The 22,423-nt window shown below is 42.9% G+C and overlaps 1 protein-coding gene across 1 annotated transcript in view; it reads right to left on the bottom strand.

The window, feature by feature from the left end:
• The window catches only part of LOC126267377 (broad-complex core protein isoforms 1/2/3/4/5-like), a 216,357-nt gene that overhangs the window by 156,528 nt on the left and 37,406 nt on the right, over window positions 1-22,423 (bottom strand). The window contains exon 3 of the mRNA XM_049972561.1: window positions 5,266-5,481. Coding sequence (XP_049828518.1) covers window positions 5,266-5,481 — 216 coding nt within the window. The remainder of the gene's footprint in view (window positions 1-5,265; window positions 5,482-22,423) is intronic.

The raw sequence follows: 22,423 nt of genomic DNA, 5'->3' as shown, positions 1-22,423 counted from the left end.
ATGTCCTTAGTTTGCCACCAGTATCTGTGTGTAGACCTTGGTGCCAACTAGTATACTGTGTACACAAGAGCCACTCAACACACAGTTGTAGTTGTGAAGCAGGCATACCGGTTATCTGTCAGGAATCATGCAGGTGTTACAAACTCTCTTGTCTCCACAAAACCATCATGCACCATATTTATTAGGTATGAGGTGCAGAGGCGAAGACCAGGGGCTATCAGATGGATGCATAATGTCCTCTTTAATCATGTAATTTAACTCGGCCTTTGCTATCTTCAATTAGTCTGACGCTAGTCTTCAGTGTCGGCAGATAAGTGGCCCCTCAGTTGTCTTGATTTGACAGACAATGTTGTGTCAGACATCCTTTGGTAAGCCTGGTGGCTTTGTTAATGCCAGAATGTCTTTCAGTAGTGTGGCATATTTGTTGTCAGCAGCAGTTATCAGCTGGTCTGATTGGATGGATGTCTGGTGCAGGAAGCCAGTGGCCATCAGCCCGATGGCCTGGTCTACAAGGCAGGCATTGGATATGTCTGGCAAAAGGTTACAGTAAGCCAAGAAATTCGCACATATAATTGGTTCACCCATGGGAAGGCATGTCAGAGGTTGAAATCCAGCTCTATTCTGTGCAGGCTGTACACGAGATAGGTGAATAACTCGCAGCCGTCAGGCAAAATGTTGTATGTGTTCGGCACCAATGTAGCAGTGTGCATAGATAGTTACATAAATGGGAGCCAGTGCACATCAGGTGCTTACAGTCCGTGCACTGACTGCTGAAGAACTGGCGCTGTGATGTTGGCTGGAAATGATATGAAGAGCCTATGATAAATTCCCACCAGCATTTGGGTACATGTACAGCTTGGTGCTGCATTGCGCACATTCCCTGAAGTGCCAATGGTAGCGGCAGATGTCTTCTGTGTATAAGATGTCAGTGTGAGTGAGAGAGATGCAGCTCTGCTGCGAGAGCACCTACTATCCCTTTGCTGGCTGTGATCTCCACCAGCACAGCAACATGCTACCAGCTGACTAATCCGTCGTGTCAGCTAATTGACTTTCACTACTAGTGCCTTGTACTACACATGTGCTACTATGGTGGTAGTACTCGTGCACAGCCCAGTTTGTACTGTAATGGGTGCAGGTGATATGGCGTCCAGTACTTTCTTGGCCAGTTCTGCCACAGCATCTACTGACATCTCTGACTCTATTGCAATAATTGCTTTGATACAGGGAGGCAAGCAACTGCTCCAGATCATATGCAACAGCTGATGATATTCAGTACCTGCATCAATTCTGCTTCTAAAATACTGCAGGTACTGGGACGGTCTTCAGTCACCAATATACTCTTGGGTCAGTACCTGTCAAACGTGCTCCATTTGAGATGCAAAAACATGGAAGATCAGTTGAGACTTCAAGTGGTTGTATGCATTCCCTTCAGGTGGTGCGACAATGATGTCCTTAACTTCTGCCACGTATTGCTGTTCCAATTGGCTCACCACCAATGTGAATTTAGAAGCACCTGCAGTCACACCAGAATAGAAAAAAATTTGCCTCTACCTGGGCAAACCACAAGGCTGGGTTGTGCAGACAGAATGGTGGTAACCTCACGGCTGGTCTGGGCATGGTTGGGTTCACAGTCTCTGGACTTTCATCCATTGTTTTGTTTACTTGAGTTACGTGCGCACAGGCGATCGTCAGTTTGGCTCTTATTTGTGAGCCTCTACTATGCCTGCTACAGGAATAACACATACCCGAATATCTTCAATACAATAGTGGAAATTTGATGTAGAACGTTAAATACAGAGCTCACATTCATGAATGCTAAATACTGGGCTCGCAAGACTAGGAACGCAAGAACAGATCAGTTGCACTTAGTGAGCTCGTTGTTTGCTTGCATTACTAGATGCATTGTAGATAGTAACCCATAAAAAGAACAAAAAGAAGGCATAGAATAACCAACATACAAAAAGTAACAAAACAAGGAATAAAAGTTCTGCACACAATGAGAGCAAAACATAGCATCTCTACTGGAATGCGTAGAACTATTTTGTGCATGTGCGAAAATTGACACTGACGCTCGGGTTGACACACTCACAGTAACACAACTCACGCCAGATGATGGCTGTGATACTACAATTGTACATACCATATATGCTTTGCATCTCAGTGAGTGAATATGTGAGACAAGAGTGACAAGGGACCTCTGGTCGGAAAGTAAACTTTCCAGTACAAGGCGAAACATTTGGTAATGTGTAGAAACATTTGGTAATGTGTAAAATATCTACTTTTGTGTTCTTGTACAGTAAAGCAATTTATTTCATTCTGTACACATAGGTATATATCTGAAAGTTGTCTGAATCCCACAGGAGTCAATAAAATCATTAAAAGAAACTGAAGTTAGTCTTCTGAAAATTTTTCTCTTGTTGTTACATGGAAATAACATTGGCCCGACAAGAGGTCCCCTTCCTCCTAAATCTCGCAGCTACATATGCATTTCACATCTGGAACTGTGATGCCTTTAGAGCAAGAAGACGCTAATACAGAAACTATTAAAAAAGCAAGGTCCGGTCTGCAATTTGTTGCAAAATAAAGGGAGGTTTATTAGTGGATTATCAAAAATACTAAAGAAAATTTTGAAGATGGTGATAAAACTTATTCACAACAGTTTTCACATGGACCAGCAAGTTAACATCAATAAAGTAACTCATTGCAGCATGGGCATATTTATTTCTTGGTTCCATTCAGAACTGGAATATTCTAGGTCATGTGTGAGACTGTGAACAAACGATTTAACTGTCTACTCCCAGAAAGTGATCTAGTGTCGTTACTAGTCTTTTCCACAATTATCTGGCAAACCAAATAAAAATAATAATATATACAAGAGAGAGGTAGGGAGAGCGAGAGAACTGTTTTGTTATTCATGCCAGTACGGCACATTAAATTTGCAAGTGACTGGTCATTTGGACTTTAGACACAAAATTTAGGGTCACTTACCTCTCTTCCAAACAGGAGTTGAGAAGTCTATACACAACAAATGTTAACTCTGCTGTTGCTACTGCATGTGAAAATGGTGAAGTAGTTGGGAACACATAATGACTGACTACATTTCTTGACAAATAGTAGTGTTATCAGAGTATCTCATATAACTAAATGAAACCACTTGGAGTTCTACATAAGTTACGAAGGTAACATACACTGCAAAATGGACACTGATGGAAATGAAGTTGTGCACCTCATCTTTCCTGAAGATAATGGATCTGTTGCATTTTTTGGAGCAGTAATTCGAACAGAGATGACAAGAAAATGATTTTGTCTTTTTAAAAACAGCTGGACCCCTATTGCAGTGATGAATACAAAGACAATCTGTATCCTGAAGTAGAGTCAGAACCTGAACCAGAACGTCAAGTCAGTGACAATGGGGATCCTGAGGAATAAACTGACCAGCTAGATATTCCAGAACTGAAGAGGAGGAGAAAAAAAAAGAGGGAAAAGTGCTGTCTGTAAAACTCTAAGATCTTGAACCCCTTCTGATAATTTTTTTTGAAGTAGCAAACAAATCCTTTCACCACTATAAAATATGAGACCTCAGGGTTCTGTTTTGGGGGTTTTTGTGAATTCCAAATTTTATGTGGTTCTAGGTCCATTAATGACTCAAAAATTAAAATTTGGTCTAAAAGATGCCATAAAATAGAATTAGACAATGATGTATCTGCAAGAGCAGGTTAACAGCAGGAACAAAACTTTAGTCTGATATGACAAACAACATACAAATGAAAAAAGTTTGTAAAAGTTGAACCCATTTGTGTGTGTGTTCCTGTCGCTTGAGGGATTTTTTAATCAATCCATTTACCAGGTGTACCGGTATGAAATGAGCGTTAAGATACAAATGTGCCAATAGAGAACATTTGTTGTGAACGAGCCTTAATTTTTGTTTGTTTGGTTGGTATGACATCTGTCAAAGATATTTAGTATACATCAAGTCATGGAACAAACAATATCATATGTTTTCATCGTGTTAACAATGTCGAATTTTGTACCAGAAAGTGATGATTAGTGGAAAGCGTTAATTTTTTGTTTTCATTTGAAAACAAGTGCTGCAGAGTCGCATTGAATGCTTGTCGAGGCACATGGTGATCATGCTCTATCGGAAGCAACATGCGAAAGATGATTTCAATGGTTCAAAAATAATGATTTTGATGTAAGAAATGAAGAATGTGGAAGACCACCAAAACAGTTCGAAGATGCTGAATTTCAAGCAATATTCGGTGAAGATGATACTTTGAGTCAGAAGCAAATGGCAGCAATGCTAAATGTTGCAAAACAAACAATTTCTGACTGTTTGAAAGCTATGGGAAAGATCGAAAAGTGTGGAAAATGGGTGCCACATGAATTGAATGAAAGACAGATGGAAAAGCGAAAAATCATTTGTCAAATTTTGCTTCAAAGGCATGAAAGAAAATCAATTTTGCATAGAATTGTTACTGGCGACGAAAACTGGATTTATTTTAAGAATCCTAAATGGGAAAAATCATGGGTTAATCTGGGAGAACCATCAACATCGACTGCAAAACCAGATCGATTCGGCAAGAAGACAATGCTCTGTGTCTGGTGGGATCAGAAAGATGTGGTGTATCATGAGCTTCTAAAACCTGGTGAAAATGTGAATACTAATCGCTACAGACAACTAATGATCCATTTGAACTATGCATTGATCGAAAAAAAGACCAGAATGGGCTAGAAGACATAGCAAAGTAATTTTTTTACATGACAATGCACCTGCACACAAAGCAAAACTTGTTCAGGATACAATCAAAACACTTGGCTGGGAGCTGCTACCCCACCCGCCATATTCTTCAGACTTGGCCCTTCCGACTACCATTTGTTTTCATCAAAGGGACACGCATTGGCTGATTGGCTGAGGAACACTTCGATTCCTACGAAGAAGTCGAAAATTGGGTGTCTGATTGGTTTGATTCAAAAGATGAACATTTCTATTGGCGTGGCGCCCACAAATTGCCAGAATGGTGGTCAAAATGTATAGAAAGCAACGGTCAGTACTTTGAATAAAATGTTTTTACTTTTCAATTCAAAATTAGTGTTTCATTTTCACAAAAGAAACGCTCATTTCATACCTGTACACCTGGTACATTATAAACAATATACAAAGCTCTTTCTTTTCCTCAATTTATTATCAACTGTAAGAATTGTTCATTTTTGTGGCATCACTATATATTGACTTGTTACATTTCTTGTTCACATTTATTTCCTTACCTGTGAGGACAGTGCAGGTTCAGGTGATGCAGGAGTACTACACGTCAGACCTTGAATTTTAAGGGTTTCTGCTATCCTCAAAAATCCTTGCATTGCTTCTGTGTTTATGGTAACTTCACCATGATACATAAAATGAATTAACGCTTCAAGATCATCATATCTCACATTTGTAAGTATAATTATTGGGTGTGGATGCTTGTTTTCTTCAAATAGGTCCTGAAAAAAATGATATATTAAAAATGACAATATTATGAAAAGGATAGATTGCTATTCATCATATGGTGGAGATGATGAATCACAGACAGGCACAACAAAAAGACTGCTATAACTAAGCTTTCGGCCAGAAGGACTGCTTCTGAATAAGACACGATATATACACAGATTCACACAAACACAACTCTCTCTCTCTCTCTCTCTCTCTCTCTCTCTCTCTCTCTCTCTCACACACACACACACACACACACACACACACACACACACACAGGATGAGTGTTTCTGACTGCTGAGGCTAGACTGTGAGCAACAGTGCATGATGGGGGAAGCAATCCGGAGGGGGGGGGGGGGGGGGGGGTGAGGTAGACACTGAGGTGGGGAGCAGAAGAGATGGCAGGGTAAGGGTGGGGGATGGTAAAGTCCTGCTTGTGGGAGCGTAATAGAGATGAGGTGGAAAGAGGAAGGGGGAGGTAGGTGCAGTCAGGAGGTTAGATGGAGGGCGAGGGAGGGGCAGAAAAGGAGAGTAGTTAAATGAATTTGAGTGTGTCGGTGGAATAGAAGGATGTGTAGTACTGGGCTGGGAGCAGGGAAGGGGATAGGTGGGTGGAGCACAGTGGCTATGTTTTGAGGCACGGGAGGTTACTGAAACATAGAATATACTGTGTGTGTGTGTGGGGGGGGGGGGGGGGGGGCAACCCTGCACAATTCAGAAAAGCTAGTGTTAATAGGAAGGATACAGATGGCTCAGGCTATGATGTGTGGTCATTGAAGTGAAGAACTTTGTGTTGGGCAGTGTTCTCAGCAACTTGGTGGTCCAGCTGGTTCTTGGCCACAGCTTGTCAGTGGATATTCATGTGGGTATACAGTTGGTTGTTGTCATGTCTACACAGAACACAGTGCAGTGGTTGCAACTTAGCTTGTAAACCACATGACTGCTTTCACAGGTAGCCTTACCTTTGATGGGATAGGTTATGCTTGTGGCTGGACTGAAGTATGTGGTTGTGTGGTGGAGGTTGCATGGGACAGGTCTTGCATCTAGGTCTGTTACAGGGGTATGCGCCATGATCCCTGAGGCAAGGGTTTGGGAGCAGGGATTGAGTAGGGATGGGCAAGGATATTGTGTAGGTTCATTGGGTGGCAGAATACTGCTGTGGGAAGGTTGGGAAGGATAGTGGGTAGGACATTTCTTATTTCGGGGCATGACAAGAGGTAGTCTAAATTCCATCCTGGACTTCCCATTGTTTGACAAAATTGAAATGAATAGATAACATTTCCAACAGATATGAATTAATAATGTCTTGAAAGCTGAATATTCCACAGTCTTCACAATGACACAACAGAGCTGCATTCCTAACTTTAATGGTCATCAAATCTCTGACAATGACTGAGGGCATAGACAACCATAATATGTATTTAATGGACAGGAAGCTGACAGCTGGGAGGGAGAGGAAGCAATGGAATGGGATTGTAATGTGGCACCAGCATGCCTTCCACATTACATGTAGGACACATTGTTTTTGAGGATGAAGGATTTATTATGAAGTCTTCTGTCGCATATGCTTCAATATGCTGCTCTGAATGTTTATGTTCTTAAATTTATGACAATTCTCGAAGAATATGGCACCTTCTTCTTCTCCATCTATGCTTTACAAAAGTGAGATGTTAACCTAAATTCTACGACACTTAACACATCTGTACCAGAGGTTACATGATTTTCAGAGAGGCAGGTTACATCAACTAGATTTGATGACTACAGCAATGCAGGTAAGAAATTCATTAATTTAGTATTTTGATACAATGACAGCCGGCCTTTCACATTTCTTTGATAATAAAGGGTGAAGGGTAGAACTAAATTTCTACCGATTGCTGAAAAATTTCAACCAACAGCTCTTTGCACAGGTGCAGTATTCCAGGATTATATTTATTTTCTCTCTCCATCTGAAGATTCACTTCAATCTTAACTTCTTTTAAAATTTTATTTCCTTCTGTCCTTCCTATCCCGCACTTGTAATAACTGGTATTTTCTTGACAGTGTCTCCATCCTTAAGTTATTTGCTATTGGCTCAACTTATTCACTTTTTCATTTCTTGCTGATGTGAAGGTAATACGCAGCATAATGCCATCTACTGATGCAATCAACAGGAATCATACTAAAATGGGATCCTGCACATGACATAAGCAGCCATTCAAAGACCAAATTAAATCTCCTGACAGAGTGCAAATGAGGTTGGTCATGGTGTCTCAAAACAGACACAAACACAACATTAATATGTCTCGATACTGATGTAGTCTTTACCAGGTCACACACTAGATTATTCTCTGTATCTCTGCCAGTATTATTGTCTGGCCTACCTACTGTAATCACGGTGTCATCATTGATGAAGTCTTTAAAACATGATCCTAAATCCTCTGTCACCTGACCAAGACCAGCACTAGATTTAAAACAATTTGTGACCTGGTATTCTGATCTTTGTTCACCCTCAAAAAGTTGGTCCCCATCTCTAGAGATGAGAACTAACTAAACAGAAATTTCTCTTTACTGACTACCCTTCATTCTTACTTTTCAATTCATTACTGAAAGTCTGTTGTGTCCTGCCTACAGCTACACCTCCCTGAGACTCAGTTTCTAACTGAAGCAACAGGTCAAACTTATGTTTCACATTCACCAAAATGTGATTAGATGAAGTTCTAAACCAGTTTCTTCTGTTACCTGTTGTCCCTCTTTAACTCGTCCAGATCATTCCCAGCCTTATATAATTCTGCCTGAAAAGCAATTATTTTCCCTTACTGTTTCACTATGTTTCTATCCCTACTACCCAGCCTACACAACCACTCGAGAGTTATTTACTTCCCCAATTCCCAAGCCACTACTGTGACTCCAATGGAAAAACTATAGCATCCATCATACCTGACCTCAGAACTAACAATTCTATGGCAAATTATTAACTTCTCATGGATGGGCTTCATAGTCATGTAGTACTTCTTTTAACACTATATGACAGCAGAAATTATTTTTACTATTGCAACTTTGGCCTTAAGGCCATTATCAAGTGGTGCACTACAAAAAGACTGTGGTTTGACACACGTGTAACTCCAGAAATCCTCCAACATGTACATATCATTGTCATATCTGAGCCTTTTTTACTTTTAACATCCTTCACATGTGTTCCAATAAACCACTGTTTACAAGGGAAGTGAGGCATTTCAGGCAGGCAAACTTCCTTAAATTACAAAAGCCAAATGAATTCCACAAGAATGAAAGGGCTGACAACCAATATGATCTTTTACGATTTCATCTGAAGAGAAAAACCAGGTAAGATGAAGAGTAAAAATAAAGCAGGCATTAAAAAGCAATAAAATACCTTGATGTGGGGGAAGTACAGCCTTGAAAACAAATACAGGCCACCCAAAGGGAAATCTTGTGATGAGAGGTCAGCTTCCGCATCCAACCAGAAACCCCTCCTTTTCTCTGTAGAAGACTGACTGAATGCTTATGTCATTGAATGGTAAAAGTAAGTGATGAGACCACAGTGATAAACTTCAAATGATGACACATAAACTGATCTCGGGAATAAAACTTGAAACCAGATCTACCACTTGGGTGCAGTCATCTAACAACATACAGAATATGCTACAAGTCCACAAGCTTCAGTGTTTACTACAGAGCAATGAAGTTGGGGCACTAACAAGATATGGGCAACTTAAAGGTGACCATGAGTCAGGCAAGAACAGTTAATACTGAGTTGACAGAGGGTGATAGATCATCTTTGGGATTGGCAAAACGAAGAAACCACATAGCCATTAAACTTTTTATAGCTTGTACTTTTTCTTAGCAGAGATTACAAGCCATTTACTATTCAAAGCCTCAAAAAGCTCCTCAGCATCCCATCTACAAGGTTTCTGTCTTGACAGCTCCCTTTGTTAACTGACCAACAAGCTCATTCACCAGAATCCCAATATGTATTGGGGTCCAAATAAATACAACCTCTTGGAACCACAGAGATCAGAAGGAAAACAGTGACAATATTACAAAAGGGACGGTTGCTGCTCAAATATAGTGAAGATGCTGAATCGCATATGGGCGCAACAAAAAGATTGTCAAACATAGCTTTCAGTCAAACAGACCTCAATCGGAATTAAGACAACACACACACACACACACACACACACACACACACACACACACACACACTCAAAGTCTGGCCTAGGCGGCCAGAGACTGTGAGCATGAGTGCGTGAGTTGTGTCTGCATGAGTGAGTGAGTGTGTGTGCGCGCGAGTGTATGTTTTTTAACCCCCCCCCCCCCCCCCCCCCCCTCCTCCTCTAATTCCGGTGAAGGCTAGGTTTGTTGAAAGCTTTGTTTGACAGTTCAGCATCTCTACTATATGGTGAATAACAACTAGGGCTTTGTAAAGGGTGTAAAGCAGTCTGCAACTCAGGAGATGTTACTGAGGAAGCAGAGAGTGTTTAGTTTCGACTGACACTCCTTTTTAAACTGACAAATGTGCTGGCCATGTCACTGAGGCATCACAAAAATGTCCCAATAAATCAGACAACTCTACCAAACTTCTACATCAGCAGAATCCCATAAAACATGTTTTGGCAATGGGAAATTGGAAGCCATGGGGGAAGGCTCTAGACTGCAAGATTCTTATGGCACTCTGTGGCTAAGTTTCCACAATACTCATGGTTAAGGAAGAGTAGTAAGCAAGAGGGTGATTTAAATACGAGGAGTAGTTGCACCAGTGTACTTACAAGCAGTTCTGAATGGTAGGTGGAGTGGAGGATTGGAGGTTGGCGTTTTAGGGAGGGAGAACCAGCTAGGTTTGCTGCTCTACCCTTTTATGGCCTCAGTACTGCCATGAGTGAACAAGATGTTCCTTCAGTTGTTGTGCAACATAATATCATAAAGTTTTTAACCTACGGGCATAAGCCCAGAGGTGTTAACTTGCTTGAAAGCACAGTTTGGGAAGGTTACACTGTCCCAGAACCGAGTGTTTACTTGGGCCAGACAATTTAAAGGTGACTGAGAAAGTGTAGAAGATGAAGGTCATACTCAACGCCTAATGTCAAGTTTCACAGATGGCAACACCTGTGCAGTCCGAGAGCTTACTGAAGGTGATTGAAAGTGTGCTGTAAAAGAAATCACAGCAGAAATATCATCATTGGGAGCATTCTTACCATTATCAGTGGATAGATTGGCTTTTGAAAAATTAGTGCTTGATGGGTTCCGAAGTTAACAGAATAGCAAAAACAGGTGAAGTTGGAAATCTGTGAGAGACTTCTGAATCGATGAAGGCAAGAAGAGGGAGATTTTCTGGAGTGAATAATCACATATGATGAGACCTGAGTCCATCATTACGCTACAGAACTAAAAATGTCAAGGAGTGGAGAAGAATGGATAAAGCCTATCCAGTGAAGACCAAACTCACATCTGGATAAATTCATGCAACTCTGTTTTTTGACTACAAAAGAGAGTTACTCAGTGACTTTCTTCATGATCGACATATGGTGCATGCAGGTTATAACTGCCAGTTGCTAATGTCAGCAAAAGCTGCCTACCAAAACAAAATCAAGGAATGCACACAAGAGATGCCATTCTTCTCCATGACAACGCTAAGCCTCACACCACGAATTGGACAAGGGACAAATTGGAAGACATGCACTGGGAAACACTTCACCACTTTAAAGTCCAAATTTGTCCCCCCACCCCCTAACCCCTCCCCTCTGCTCCAACCATTATTTTTTGTTTATGTACATAAAAAAATCACTTGGAGGGGAACGATTCACAAACAATGAAGACGTCAAGGAGCATGTGCGCAATTTGTTGATGATGTGCCCTCGGATTTTTTACGAACACAGAATGTTCAGGCTTTCAAATGACTGGAAAAAGTGTGTGGAGCGTGCAGCAGGACATGTAGAGAAAAGCTGAAGGGTCTCAGGTGTGTAAATAATTAATCAATAAATCTATACAATGCAATTACTGTTCATATTTGACTCACCCTTGTATGAGAGTCACAAATGAATGTGGACAGTGTGATGACATTCCCTAGCTTCCAAATGCTGGTTGGCTGATTTGGGGGGTAGAGAGGGTGTGAGGCTCGTAGTTGGGGTGGTGGTTTAGTTAAATGACCAACCAATGAGGTCATCAGTACCTTGATCCAAGAGTGGGGCATCTGGATGCAGAGACGTTCATTGAGAATGTTTTCTGATTTAGTTGGGAGATTCATAACAGTAAGTCCGAGAAGGCTTAAAATGCAATGGACATAGTCAGTAATAAAAGATTAAAGAGACAGAGAATTCAGCCGATGGGTGTGCCTGCACGGCTCTGAAACTGACAAGAAATGTCCCACCAATAGCTGTCCGAAGGCAAGAGCATGCACCATTCAACAAAGTGCAACACTCAAAATAGAAAATTGGGCCAAGCAGAAAGGAAGCAGCCCAAATCAAAGCAAATAAAACAGACTAAAAGAGGGGTGAAAGAGTAGCCTGGTCAATGAGGTAGGATTGGGGATTCTGAAGATCTAGTACACAGTGAACGACGCCCCATCTCCAATCACCCTAGCCATGCACCAGAGGTAGATTAAAACAAGCACTTTTACCCAGAATGCTGTCGGTGTAAAAGATACTAACACCCTGGAGCTCTTGAAGAATTGGACGTAACAGATGCTGAAAGGACATGGGGGCAACTGAGACTTTAGGACCCTTGCAGAAGTCAATCTAACCTGTGGCCTGGGACAATCCAAGAGGGGGGAGCACAAGAAAATGTGGGGTGCACAATCTACATCTATACTCTGCAAAGCACTGTGAGGTGCATGGAAGAGGGTACATCGAACTGTACCACTTATTACGCTTTCTTCCTGTTTCATTCATGTAGATGCTTCTGCACATGCTGTAATTATTCTAATCTTATCCTCACAATGCCTATGTGAGCGATACATAGGGGGCTGTAGTATATTCCTACAGTAATGTTTTAAAGTCGGTTCTTGGAACTTTATTACTAGACTCTCTTGAAAAAGAGTATGTCTATTTTCAAAAGTTTTCCAATACAGTTCCTTCAGCATCTCTCTTACACACTGCCATGGCTTAAACAAACCTGTGACCATTTGTGCTGACCTTTTCTGTATACATTCAGTATCCCCTGTTAGTCCTGTTTGATGAGGGTCCCATACACTTGAGCAATATTCTACAACCAGTTGCACATGAGATTTGTAAGCGATCTCCTTTGTAGACTGATAGCACTTCCCCAGTATGCTGCCAATAAACCACAGTTGACCACCTGCTTTACTGACAACTGTACCTATGTAATCATTCCATTTCACATCCCTACAAAGTGTTACACCCAGGTGCTTGTATGAGTTGGCCGGTTCCAACAGCGACTCACTGACATTATAGTCACAGGATACTACGTTTTTTTCATTTTGTAAAGTGCACAGTTTTACATTTCTGAACATTTATGGCAACTTGCCAATCTTTGCAACACATTGAAATCTTACCAAGATCTAGCTAAAAATTTATGCAGCTTCTTGTAGACAGTACTTCACTGTAGGTAACTGCAAAATCTGCAGTAAGTCTGAGGTTACTATTAATATTGTCTGCAAGGTCATTAATATACAAGACTCTTCCATGGGGTATATTTGATGATGACTCTCCATCCAAGATAACATGTTGTGTCCTCCCTACCTGAAATTCCTCAATCCACTCACATATTTCACTTGATACCCCATATGATCAAAGTTTTCATAATAAGCATAGGTGTGGTATTAAGTCAAATGCTTTTTGGAAATCAAGAACTACTACATCTATCTGACTGCCTTGATCCTGAGCTTCCAGTATGTCATGCGAGAAAAAGGTGAGTTAGGTTTCACATGATTGATGTTTTCAGAATTCCATGCTGGTTGGCATTGAAGTGGTTATTTGTTCAAGATACCTCATTATGATTGAGCTCAGAATATGTTCTAAAATTCTACAACTAATTGACGTCAAATACACCGGCCAGTATGAAACTGGACACTAGCCAGTAGTTTTACGGATTACTTCTTGCAGAAGGGTGTGACATGTGCTTTTTTTGAAGAACTGGGCATGATTCTTTTTCGAGGGATCTACAATAGATTATAGTTAGAAGAGGGGCTAAATCAGTCGCAAATTCAGTATAGAATCTGACAGGAATTCCATCGGGGCCTGATGCTTTATTCAATTTTAATGATTTTAGCTGTTTCTCAACACCACTGACACTAATACTGATTTTACTCACCTTTTCAGTGGTAAAAGGTTGAAATTGGGGCCATTCTGATGGGTTTTCCTTTGAAAAGGGACATCTGAAAATGGAGTTAAGAACTTGGAACTTGTGTACTAGTGAACTGAGGTTTTCTCTGAAGTTTTTGGTTACATCAGGAGATGAGTCTGGTGGGCGACAGAAGGACCTAATTACCATCAGCCTACTAGGGAATGGGAGATGGAGACTTTGGCAGAGGGAAGCAAAGCACATTCCAACTGGTAGTCCGACCCAAGGAAGATTATCAGGATGACAACACTCCTCATGTGTATGAAGACTGGGATGAATGGGATGATCAGGGAATTGTCGACTGATAATCACATAGGAGACCAATAGCTGGTACCATTGAATCTGAAGGGGGAAGATCCACACTTCAGTATCGAGACTGTCTGCGGAATTAGTCTCAAAGGCACGAATGGCCAGACACACACCACGATGGTGGATTGGATCTAACAGTTTTTTAAAGCTGAAGGAGGTGCCGAGCCATAAACTTCCAACCATAGTCTTGTCAAGATGAAACCGGGTTCCCAGGTTCCGGCAAATACGGATAACAGCACCACAATCTTCAGCCAAAGATGCATGGGCAAGAGCATTAAGCTTGACATGAAGCTAGTCTTCAAGTGATGAATATGGGGCAGCGAAATGGGACTGTGCTAAGAAAGTCCAGGTGCTGGGTATCTAAATAGAATTCCAGGTCAGCACGGACGATGGTACAATGGCAAAGATGCATGACCCGCATTTTTGTAGGAGAGAATTTGAAACCATGGGAGAGAGCTCATGCTGAGGTCCACTGGATGGCTCCTCGGAACTCGCATTCAACAGAGCATATTGAGGGAAGCTGTATCAAATGTAAAAGATGTCAACATACAACGCTTCATCGAACAGATGACACAAACCTATTAATGGCAGTAAGGAAAAGGTTGACACTCAACACAGAGTCCTGTGGGGCGCAATTCTTTTGGACCCATGGGGAGTTGAGCGAAGAACCGTCTACCTTGGAAAACCGGTGTGATAAAAACTGATGAATAAAGATTAACAGGGGGCCACAAGAGCCCTAGTCACAGAGGGTGAATAAAATGAAATGCCAAGTGGTGGTGTACACCTTATGTAGGTTAAAGAAGAGTGTGACAGGGTGTTGGCATTAAGAAAAAGCCTACTGAATTGCTATTTTAATTGAAGCAGATGGTCAGATGCAGTTCGTCCTCCACGAAACTACACTGATAAGGGGACAGAGGGCCCCCGAGTTTCAACTACCCAGCAATCCTTTTAAGCAGCTTACAGAGTACTTTGGTCAGGCTAATTTTCTGGCAACTGTTGAGGGATACTGGATTCTTACCTGGCTTAAGGATTACTATCTCACCATTGCGAGGGTAAGGTACCTTGGATCCAAAGCCAGGTGAGGAGCCTGAAGAGATTTTGGCTTTGACGAACATTCAGGTGTTGGATCATCTGATTGTGAACTGAATCATGGACTGAAGTAGTTTCAGCCAGTGAAGCATTCATTATAGGATTCAGCCTGATGAGGAGTGAAACATAAGCAGATGTTTTCAACTTGTTGTTTCAGCAGTGGAAAGGTCATTGGAAAGGAAGCACACTGATGCTGTTGCAAAGTGGTCTGCAAGAACTGATGAATTGGTACAAATACCACACTGTAGGACAAGACCTGGGACAGCTGTTGAACACTGGTGGCCTGTAAGACCAAGGGGCTTGGCCCACACCTGAGATGAGGAGGCATATGTCCCCAGAGAGGAGACATTGCACTCCCAGCATTCCTTCTTATTGCTTTTAATTAAATACAAGCCTAATCACAACGTCACTTAAAAGTGATATGATTGGTCTGCGAAGGAAGTCCTTTAAACTGTTGCATGACTAATCAGCGGTCTTGAATAGCTATTGCAATGTCTTTGGTGCACCATGTCACCAGCTGTACTCCCCCACAGAGGATTGTGTACACTGACATCCCAAGCAGGAGAAAAGGGGAAAAGTAGTTGGATTAATGACGTCAATTCAACATAAGTAAGTGGCCTGGTAAACAGTTGGCCTGCTAAGTAAACACTTGCAATGAGGTTGTTTACACCTGCACCACTATTGCCTCCAATGACCTACAAAGGGACTTCATTCACCAATGACATCTGAGCAAACCAAACTACACACACCTCAAGATGCCCTCTTGGAACCCACAGTTCCAACAGTACACACGATAACCACAGAATGCTGGAGAATGATCATCAGTGAATGCTGTTCTTGGAGAATAATGCAAACTGCAGGAGAAGAAGAAAAAAGGTGTTTTAGTTCTGAAAGGTGACAGTAGTACCCTTTACAATTCCACTGAATGATCACTTTACTAGTGGCCACGCAGGTGACCTTCCCTGCATGATCCACACTTCAGTAAAATTTGGAAAAGGAGTTTCAAGTCAAACCCAGCAAGGGTACCATACAGTTAAGAATGAAAAGTTGTAAAAGTGAAGAAAAAAAGTGTACAAAACCACAAACCAGATCCAAACACAACTGGTACCAAGAAAACCATCCAACAGAAAGGTATTGGGGGGGGGGGGGGGGGGGGGAAGTAGCGCTGCAAGGGATGGGGCCTGTGGTGGCCAAGTACATACTCACAAGGGAGATGCAAGCCCCCTTAAGGGGGTTGAACCCGCTGATTGTTGTCAGAAAAAGAATAACACTCAGTGTTGGTACATGTGGGACTATTTTACAGTGTACGGAGGGTACTTGTAATATGTCAACTCTAACACAAAACAACTAGTGAACAGCTAGTGACACACACACAACACACACACCGAAAGAAAAATAGGGGGGGGGGGGGGGGGGAGGGCTCTAAAACTCCCACTTGTTGTACAGCTTGTACAGTATGGTAAGGCTGTGGTAGTGCCATGTGGTGTCATTGGCTTCTCTTAAGTCAAAGAAGACATCAATGAGATGTTGGCAACTGGAAAAAGCCAAACTTATGGGGCTCCAGGTGAATTAAGTGGTCAGTTGGGGACAGGTCTTCCAAAACTTGCAGTGACAGTTGGGCAAGATACCAACACAGCTACTAGTTCACCATTTTTCGAATAACTTACAAAGAACATTTATGAGGCTTATGGTCTACATCTGTCAATCTTATATGGGTTTTTACCTGGTTTCAGGACAGACAATAGTGCTTTCCCTTTCCTGAGTTGGGAACTCAACCTCACAGTAGAAGCACTTCAAGACCACAAGAATGTGATTGTTGTGACTCGCCGATCTTTCAAAGTGCCGCCGCACAGTTACGCGTGTCCTCTACACGTGGCACTGTCTGCCAGCCATGCAGCAGCAGCGCCACCTAAGTGGCCAGCCAGCCAGCGGCCTCTAGACTTGGACTCAGTTATGATTTGACTGTTAAAGTGTACACACGTCTTAACTCTGTTTACTTGATCTTTGACTTTCATGTATTGTGTCTTCCTCAAAATATATTTGTTCAACTTGAAGTTAATACAATTGGTGACGAGGTAGTGATTTTTGTTTTCCATCGTTGACCCACATGTTGCCATGGCTACTTTAGAGCAACTATTGCAAGGTCTCATAGAACAGCAAATGCTTCTCACAACTGTGATTCGAGATTTCGTCGTGGCGTCAAATGCGGGGCGTCTCTCGTCATTGTCTCTACCTCCTTTTCCTCCTTACAACGAGACGGCGGAAGACTGGTCTGATTACGAAAAACGTCTTCGATAGCACTTCTTGGAATTTCATGCTGTGGACGAACAAACATGTAAGTCTCTGTTCCTTCCATGGATTTCACCTCAAATGTATCAGTTGTTGTCGCAATTGGCTCCTTTGAAAGATCCTGCATCTTTGTCCTTTGCTGAAATGTGCTCACTTCTGTCTATCTATTTTCAAAAGTAAACGCATGTGGTAGCCTCTCATGTTTATCGTTGTCAAAAACAACAGAAGCAATCCTATCACGCTTGGGCTGCTTAACTTCACAGCCTCAGTAGAAAGTGTCAATTTGTTAATGAAGTTCACAAAGAATCCTACGCCGATTCCGTGGTACGGGATGCTATTATCCGATCGGTGCCCAACAAAGAAGTTAGGCAACGTGCCCTTCAGTTGGCAAATCCGACTCTAGATGAAGTCCTATCCATTGCTCAGTCTTTTGAAATATCTTGCGCCGCTGGGGTGCAAATAGAGGTATGGGGCGGCGTCGGGGAAATACAATCTCTGTGCGATGTGGGGGGGGGGGGGGGGGGGGGGGGGGAAAAAAAAAAAAAAAAAAAAAAAGGAGAAGAGAGGGAGAGAGAGAGAGTCATGTGTTATCCGTTTGCAAATCCAACCGCATACATGATGTTCATGAACATGATGCTGATTCTGATTCTGTGTTGTCTGTCAATTATACTTCTTTCCTTTCAGGGAAGTTATTCCTCACTATCCAAATACTTGGTCGAGATGTTCGCATGCAGGTGGATACTGGTTCTGCTGCCACTATCATCCATTCTCAGACCTATCTTCAGTTGGGTTCTCCACTCCTGTCACCTGTCACTAGGCAATTAAGGACTTACAATAAACAGAAGATTTCTCTCTTGGGACAATTTGATGCTGAGGTATCTTACAAATCTGTCATTCGCACTGTTCTCATATTTGTGGTCGACCATAGTAATGTGGAGAATCTTTTGGGTTTCGATGCCTTTCGCGTTTTTGGGTTCTCCATAGATGACTGTGTCAATATCGTCCTCTGATGCTATTCCTTATGCTCAATTGGATTCCTTGTCGACGACATTTTCGTCCCTTTCTTCTCCTGGGTTAGGCCGTGCAAACAACTTTGAGGCTCATATCACGCTCAAACCCACTGCTCGGCCTAAGTTTTTTCGGGCTCGGCCCATTCCTGTGGCCCTTCGTGATCAGGTCAAATGGGAGCTGGATCGTCTCACTGCTTCAGGGGTATTGCTTCCTATCACTTCCAGAGAGTGGTCCTCTCCTGTCGCTGTCGTTGCTAAGCCAAATGGTGATATTCGTCTCTGTGGCGATTTCAAAGCCACTGTAAATGCTCAATGCTTTATCGACACTTACCCTATGCCTCAACCTGAAGAATTGTTCGCTAAACTTGCTGGAGGCCAGTATTTTTCTAAACTTGACCTGTCAGAAACTTACCATCAACTTCCTCTCGACGCTGCTTCCCGGCAGTTTCGGCCTCTATCAATACCAATGATTGCCGTTCAGGGTTGTCAGCACCCCTGCTCTCTTTCAGTGATTCTTGGAACAATTATTGCTCACTGTCCCTGGGTGTATAAATTATATGGACGACATTGTTGTCACTGGCTCCACCACTGACGAACATCTTCAAAATCTCCGCACACGTTTTCATGTCTTACAGACTTCCAGTCTTAAGTGTAATCTTCAGACATCAAAATTTTTTCAGGCATCTATCACGTACTTGGGGCTTCAACTCTCTCGGGATGCTATTCGTCCACTTCAGCAAACTTTTGCTGCAATCGATGCCATTCCTCGCCTACATCTGTTAAGGAACTGCAGGCCTTCTTGGGAAACATAGCATACTATCACAAGTTTTTACCATCTGCTGCTTCAGTGGCTCAGCCGTTGCATCGCCTGTTGCATACAAACATAGCTTTTCATTGGTCCACGTCATGTGATGCGGCTTTCCAGAAATTGAACACTATACTGAAACAGGCCCCATGCCTGACTACTTATCGACCTGGCCAACATCTTGTTCTTGCCAAGGACGCCTCTCAATACAGGGTTGGTACAGTCCTTGCGCACCGTTTTTCTAACAGTTCTGAACAACCCATTGCTTATGCCTCCAAAACGCTCACGGATGCCCAACAAAAGTATTCTCAAATTTCACCTTGTTACGGATCACAAGCCACTTGTTTCCTTGTTTCATACATCAACGCCCCTTCCCGACAAGGCTGCACACCGCCTCCAGCATTGGGCTCTTTACTTGTCTTGTTTCAATTATGAGATTCATTTCCGGCCGACGGCTCAACATGCGAATGCTGATGCACTGTCTCGCCTTCCCCCGGGTCCTGATCTGGCATTTGATAGGGACGAACTATTGTGTTTCCACCTGGATGTTGCCGAGCAGCGGATTATGGATGGATTCCCCATAACCAGGGACCGGCTGGCGGCTGCTACAGGTTCTGACCCTACCCTCTCCGGGGCTTTACTCTGTATTCAGAAGGTTTGGCCAGATCGTCCACCTGCTAAGACTTCTGATCTGTTGCGGAACTACTACGCTTTGCGTTACCGCCTCACGGCTAGGGATGGTGTTATCTTCCTTTCCACTGAAAATGATTTGCCGCGTGTTGTGGTACCTGTGTTTTTGCGTGCTTTGGTCTTGTGCCTCCTTTACATCAAGGGCACTGGGGTGTCTCTCGCACAAAATCTCTGGCGTGCCGTCATGTGTACTGGCCCGGCATTGACTCTGAAATCGCACACACGTTCGGTGCCTGCGGCCCTTGTGTGTAACAGCCCGCTGCCCCGAAGTCATCTTTGTCACCGTGGCCTTCGCCTGAGAAGCCCTGGGAGCATATTCATGCTGACTTCATGGGGCCTTTTTTAGGTACTTATTGGCTTCTCATTATTGATGGCTACTCTAACTTTCCTTTCATTGTCCGTTGCACGTCACCTACCAACGCGGCAACCACCAATGCTCTAGCTCGCATTTTCTCTTTGGAAGGCCTTCCCTCTACTCTTGTTACTGATAATGGTACACAATTTGCCTCTTCTGATTTTGCGGATTTTTGTGTCTGTCATGGCGTCATGCATGTCACAGCCCCTCTGTTCCATCCACAGTCAAACAATGAGGCTGAATGACTGGTTCGCACATTTAAGGCTCAGATGAGGAAACTCCTAACTTCTTCTGCTGCTGATGATACGCTTCTCCAATTTCTGGCTGCTTACCGTTTCACCCCCATGGGTGACCACAGCCTGGCTGAGATCTTACATGGCTGACAGCCCCGCAAGCTGCTTCATCTTCTGCGGCCTTCCACTTCACGGCCACAGGTGCCTTCGCTTGGCCGGTTCACCGCCGACGACCTTGTATAGGTACGGGGATATGGCAGGCGGCCAAAATGAAGTCCTGGCCGCATCTTACAACACCGTGGTCGATGCCTGTATGAAATCCAGACGGACACGGGTGTTGCAGTGTGTCATTCGGACAAGCTTTCGCCTCATGTGCCTTCAATGCCTGTTCCGGATGTCACTACACCACCTTCGGCTCTACCTGACACTCGGGATACTGAAATCTCTCATTACTTACAATGCAGTCCTCTCACCATGATATCGGTGCCAGCACAAGAATTGATGCCACCAGGAGATGTGCCCATGCAGGAACCAGATGACCATCATCTGTCGGAGCAACTCTACTCGCCTCCTTCTCCTACGGACACATTGCCCATGTCTCCTGTTATAACAATGGAACTTGCCACAATGGGCAGATTGGTGCACGGGGCCCCAGCAGATGCGACCCTCACGTCTCCTGTCATCTCGACCCGTTATCATCGGGGACACTTCCGTCCGTACGGGAAGCCTCCTCCTCGAGACTTTACGGCCAGTCAAACAACACCTATGGACGTTAGCAGTCTACAGGTCACTTCCATCAAGACCTGCGCAAAAAATTCAAAGGGGGGAAAACTGTTGTGACTCGCTGATCTTTCAAAGTGCTGCCGCGCAGTTACGCGTCCTCTACATGTAGCGCTGTCTGCCAGCCATGCAGCAGCAGCGCCACCAAGCGACCAGCCAGCCAACGGCCGCTAGACTTGGACTCAGTTATGATTTGACTGTTAAAGTGTACACACATCTTACTCTGTTTACTTGATCTGTGACTTTCATGTATTGTGTCTTCCTTGAAATATATTTGTTCAACTTGAAGTTATTACAGTGATGTTGCTCTTTAACAAACATAGCTCAAGATTGGTGTTATACCTTCTTTCATTACTGTGTCTCAGTCTGATGTTCTAACATCACTCCACAATGGTTTGAGGGCCTGGAGAGAACAAGAAAGCTGACAGGTCAATTTATTTTTTGTTTTATGGGCATTAGGCTGTGGCCTAAGGCACATTTCTCTGCCTAATATTCCATATTCCAATGCTGGAGGCATCATCAGCAGCTACAATCTCAAATATACTTGGTAAGCTGACTTGTTTATATGTATCCCCCACCCCAACACACAGTTCGTGAGATCAGATGATTGCCGAAGACTGCAGAACCGCACCAACATGTTATGGAGATTTTAATGTGGCATAGTTGGTGCTTTTTGCTTTGTTTAGCACTAAGGCCACTTACTTGTCTAATTTCAATCTTTCTTCTTTCCTGTTAAAGTTGTTTTTGTGCTTTTGAACATCTATGGCCTCTCTGTACATCATGGCACAATAATTTGATCTTGGTAACACTGTGGTACTGGAGAAATGGATTTGGTAGTTCCCTGGTTCCTGTGCATGATCTGCTACTGTTGATTTATCAATGTGCTTATCAGGCAATTTCTCTTGTGCTGCTTCCTGCAATTTCTGTATACACTTGACAGCATGTGCAAGGGATTTTATGTATTCCAGCCATGGCAAGTGTTCAAATATTTACCCACCTTTCTTGTATTTTGGGCACTATATGAATACCATGTCTTCTGAATACTCTGCTGAAATGAACTGTGAATGTTTTTATGAACGAGAGAAAAAATCTATGTTCAGT

The sequence above is a fragment of the Schistocerca gregaria genome, chromosome 4 (genome assembly GCF_023897955.1).
Source record: "Schistocerca gregaria isolate iqSchGreg1 chromosome 4, iqSchGreg1.2, whole genome shotgun sequence".
Taxonomy (NCBI): domain Eukaryota; kingdom Metazoa; phylum Arthropoda; class Insecta; order Orthoptera; family Acrididae; genus Schistocerca; species Schistocerca gregaria.
Note: the sequence above shows the minus strand (reverse complement) of the source record. Positions and strands in the feature narration are given on the sequence as shown.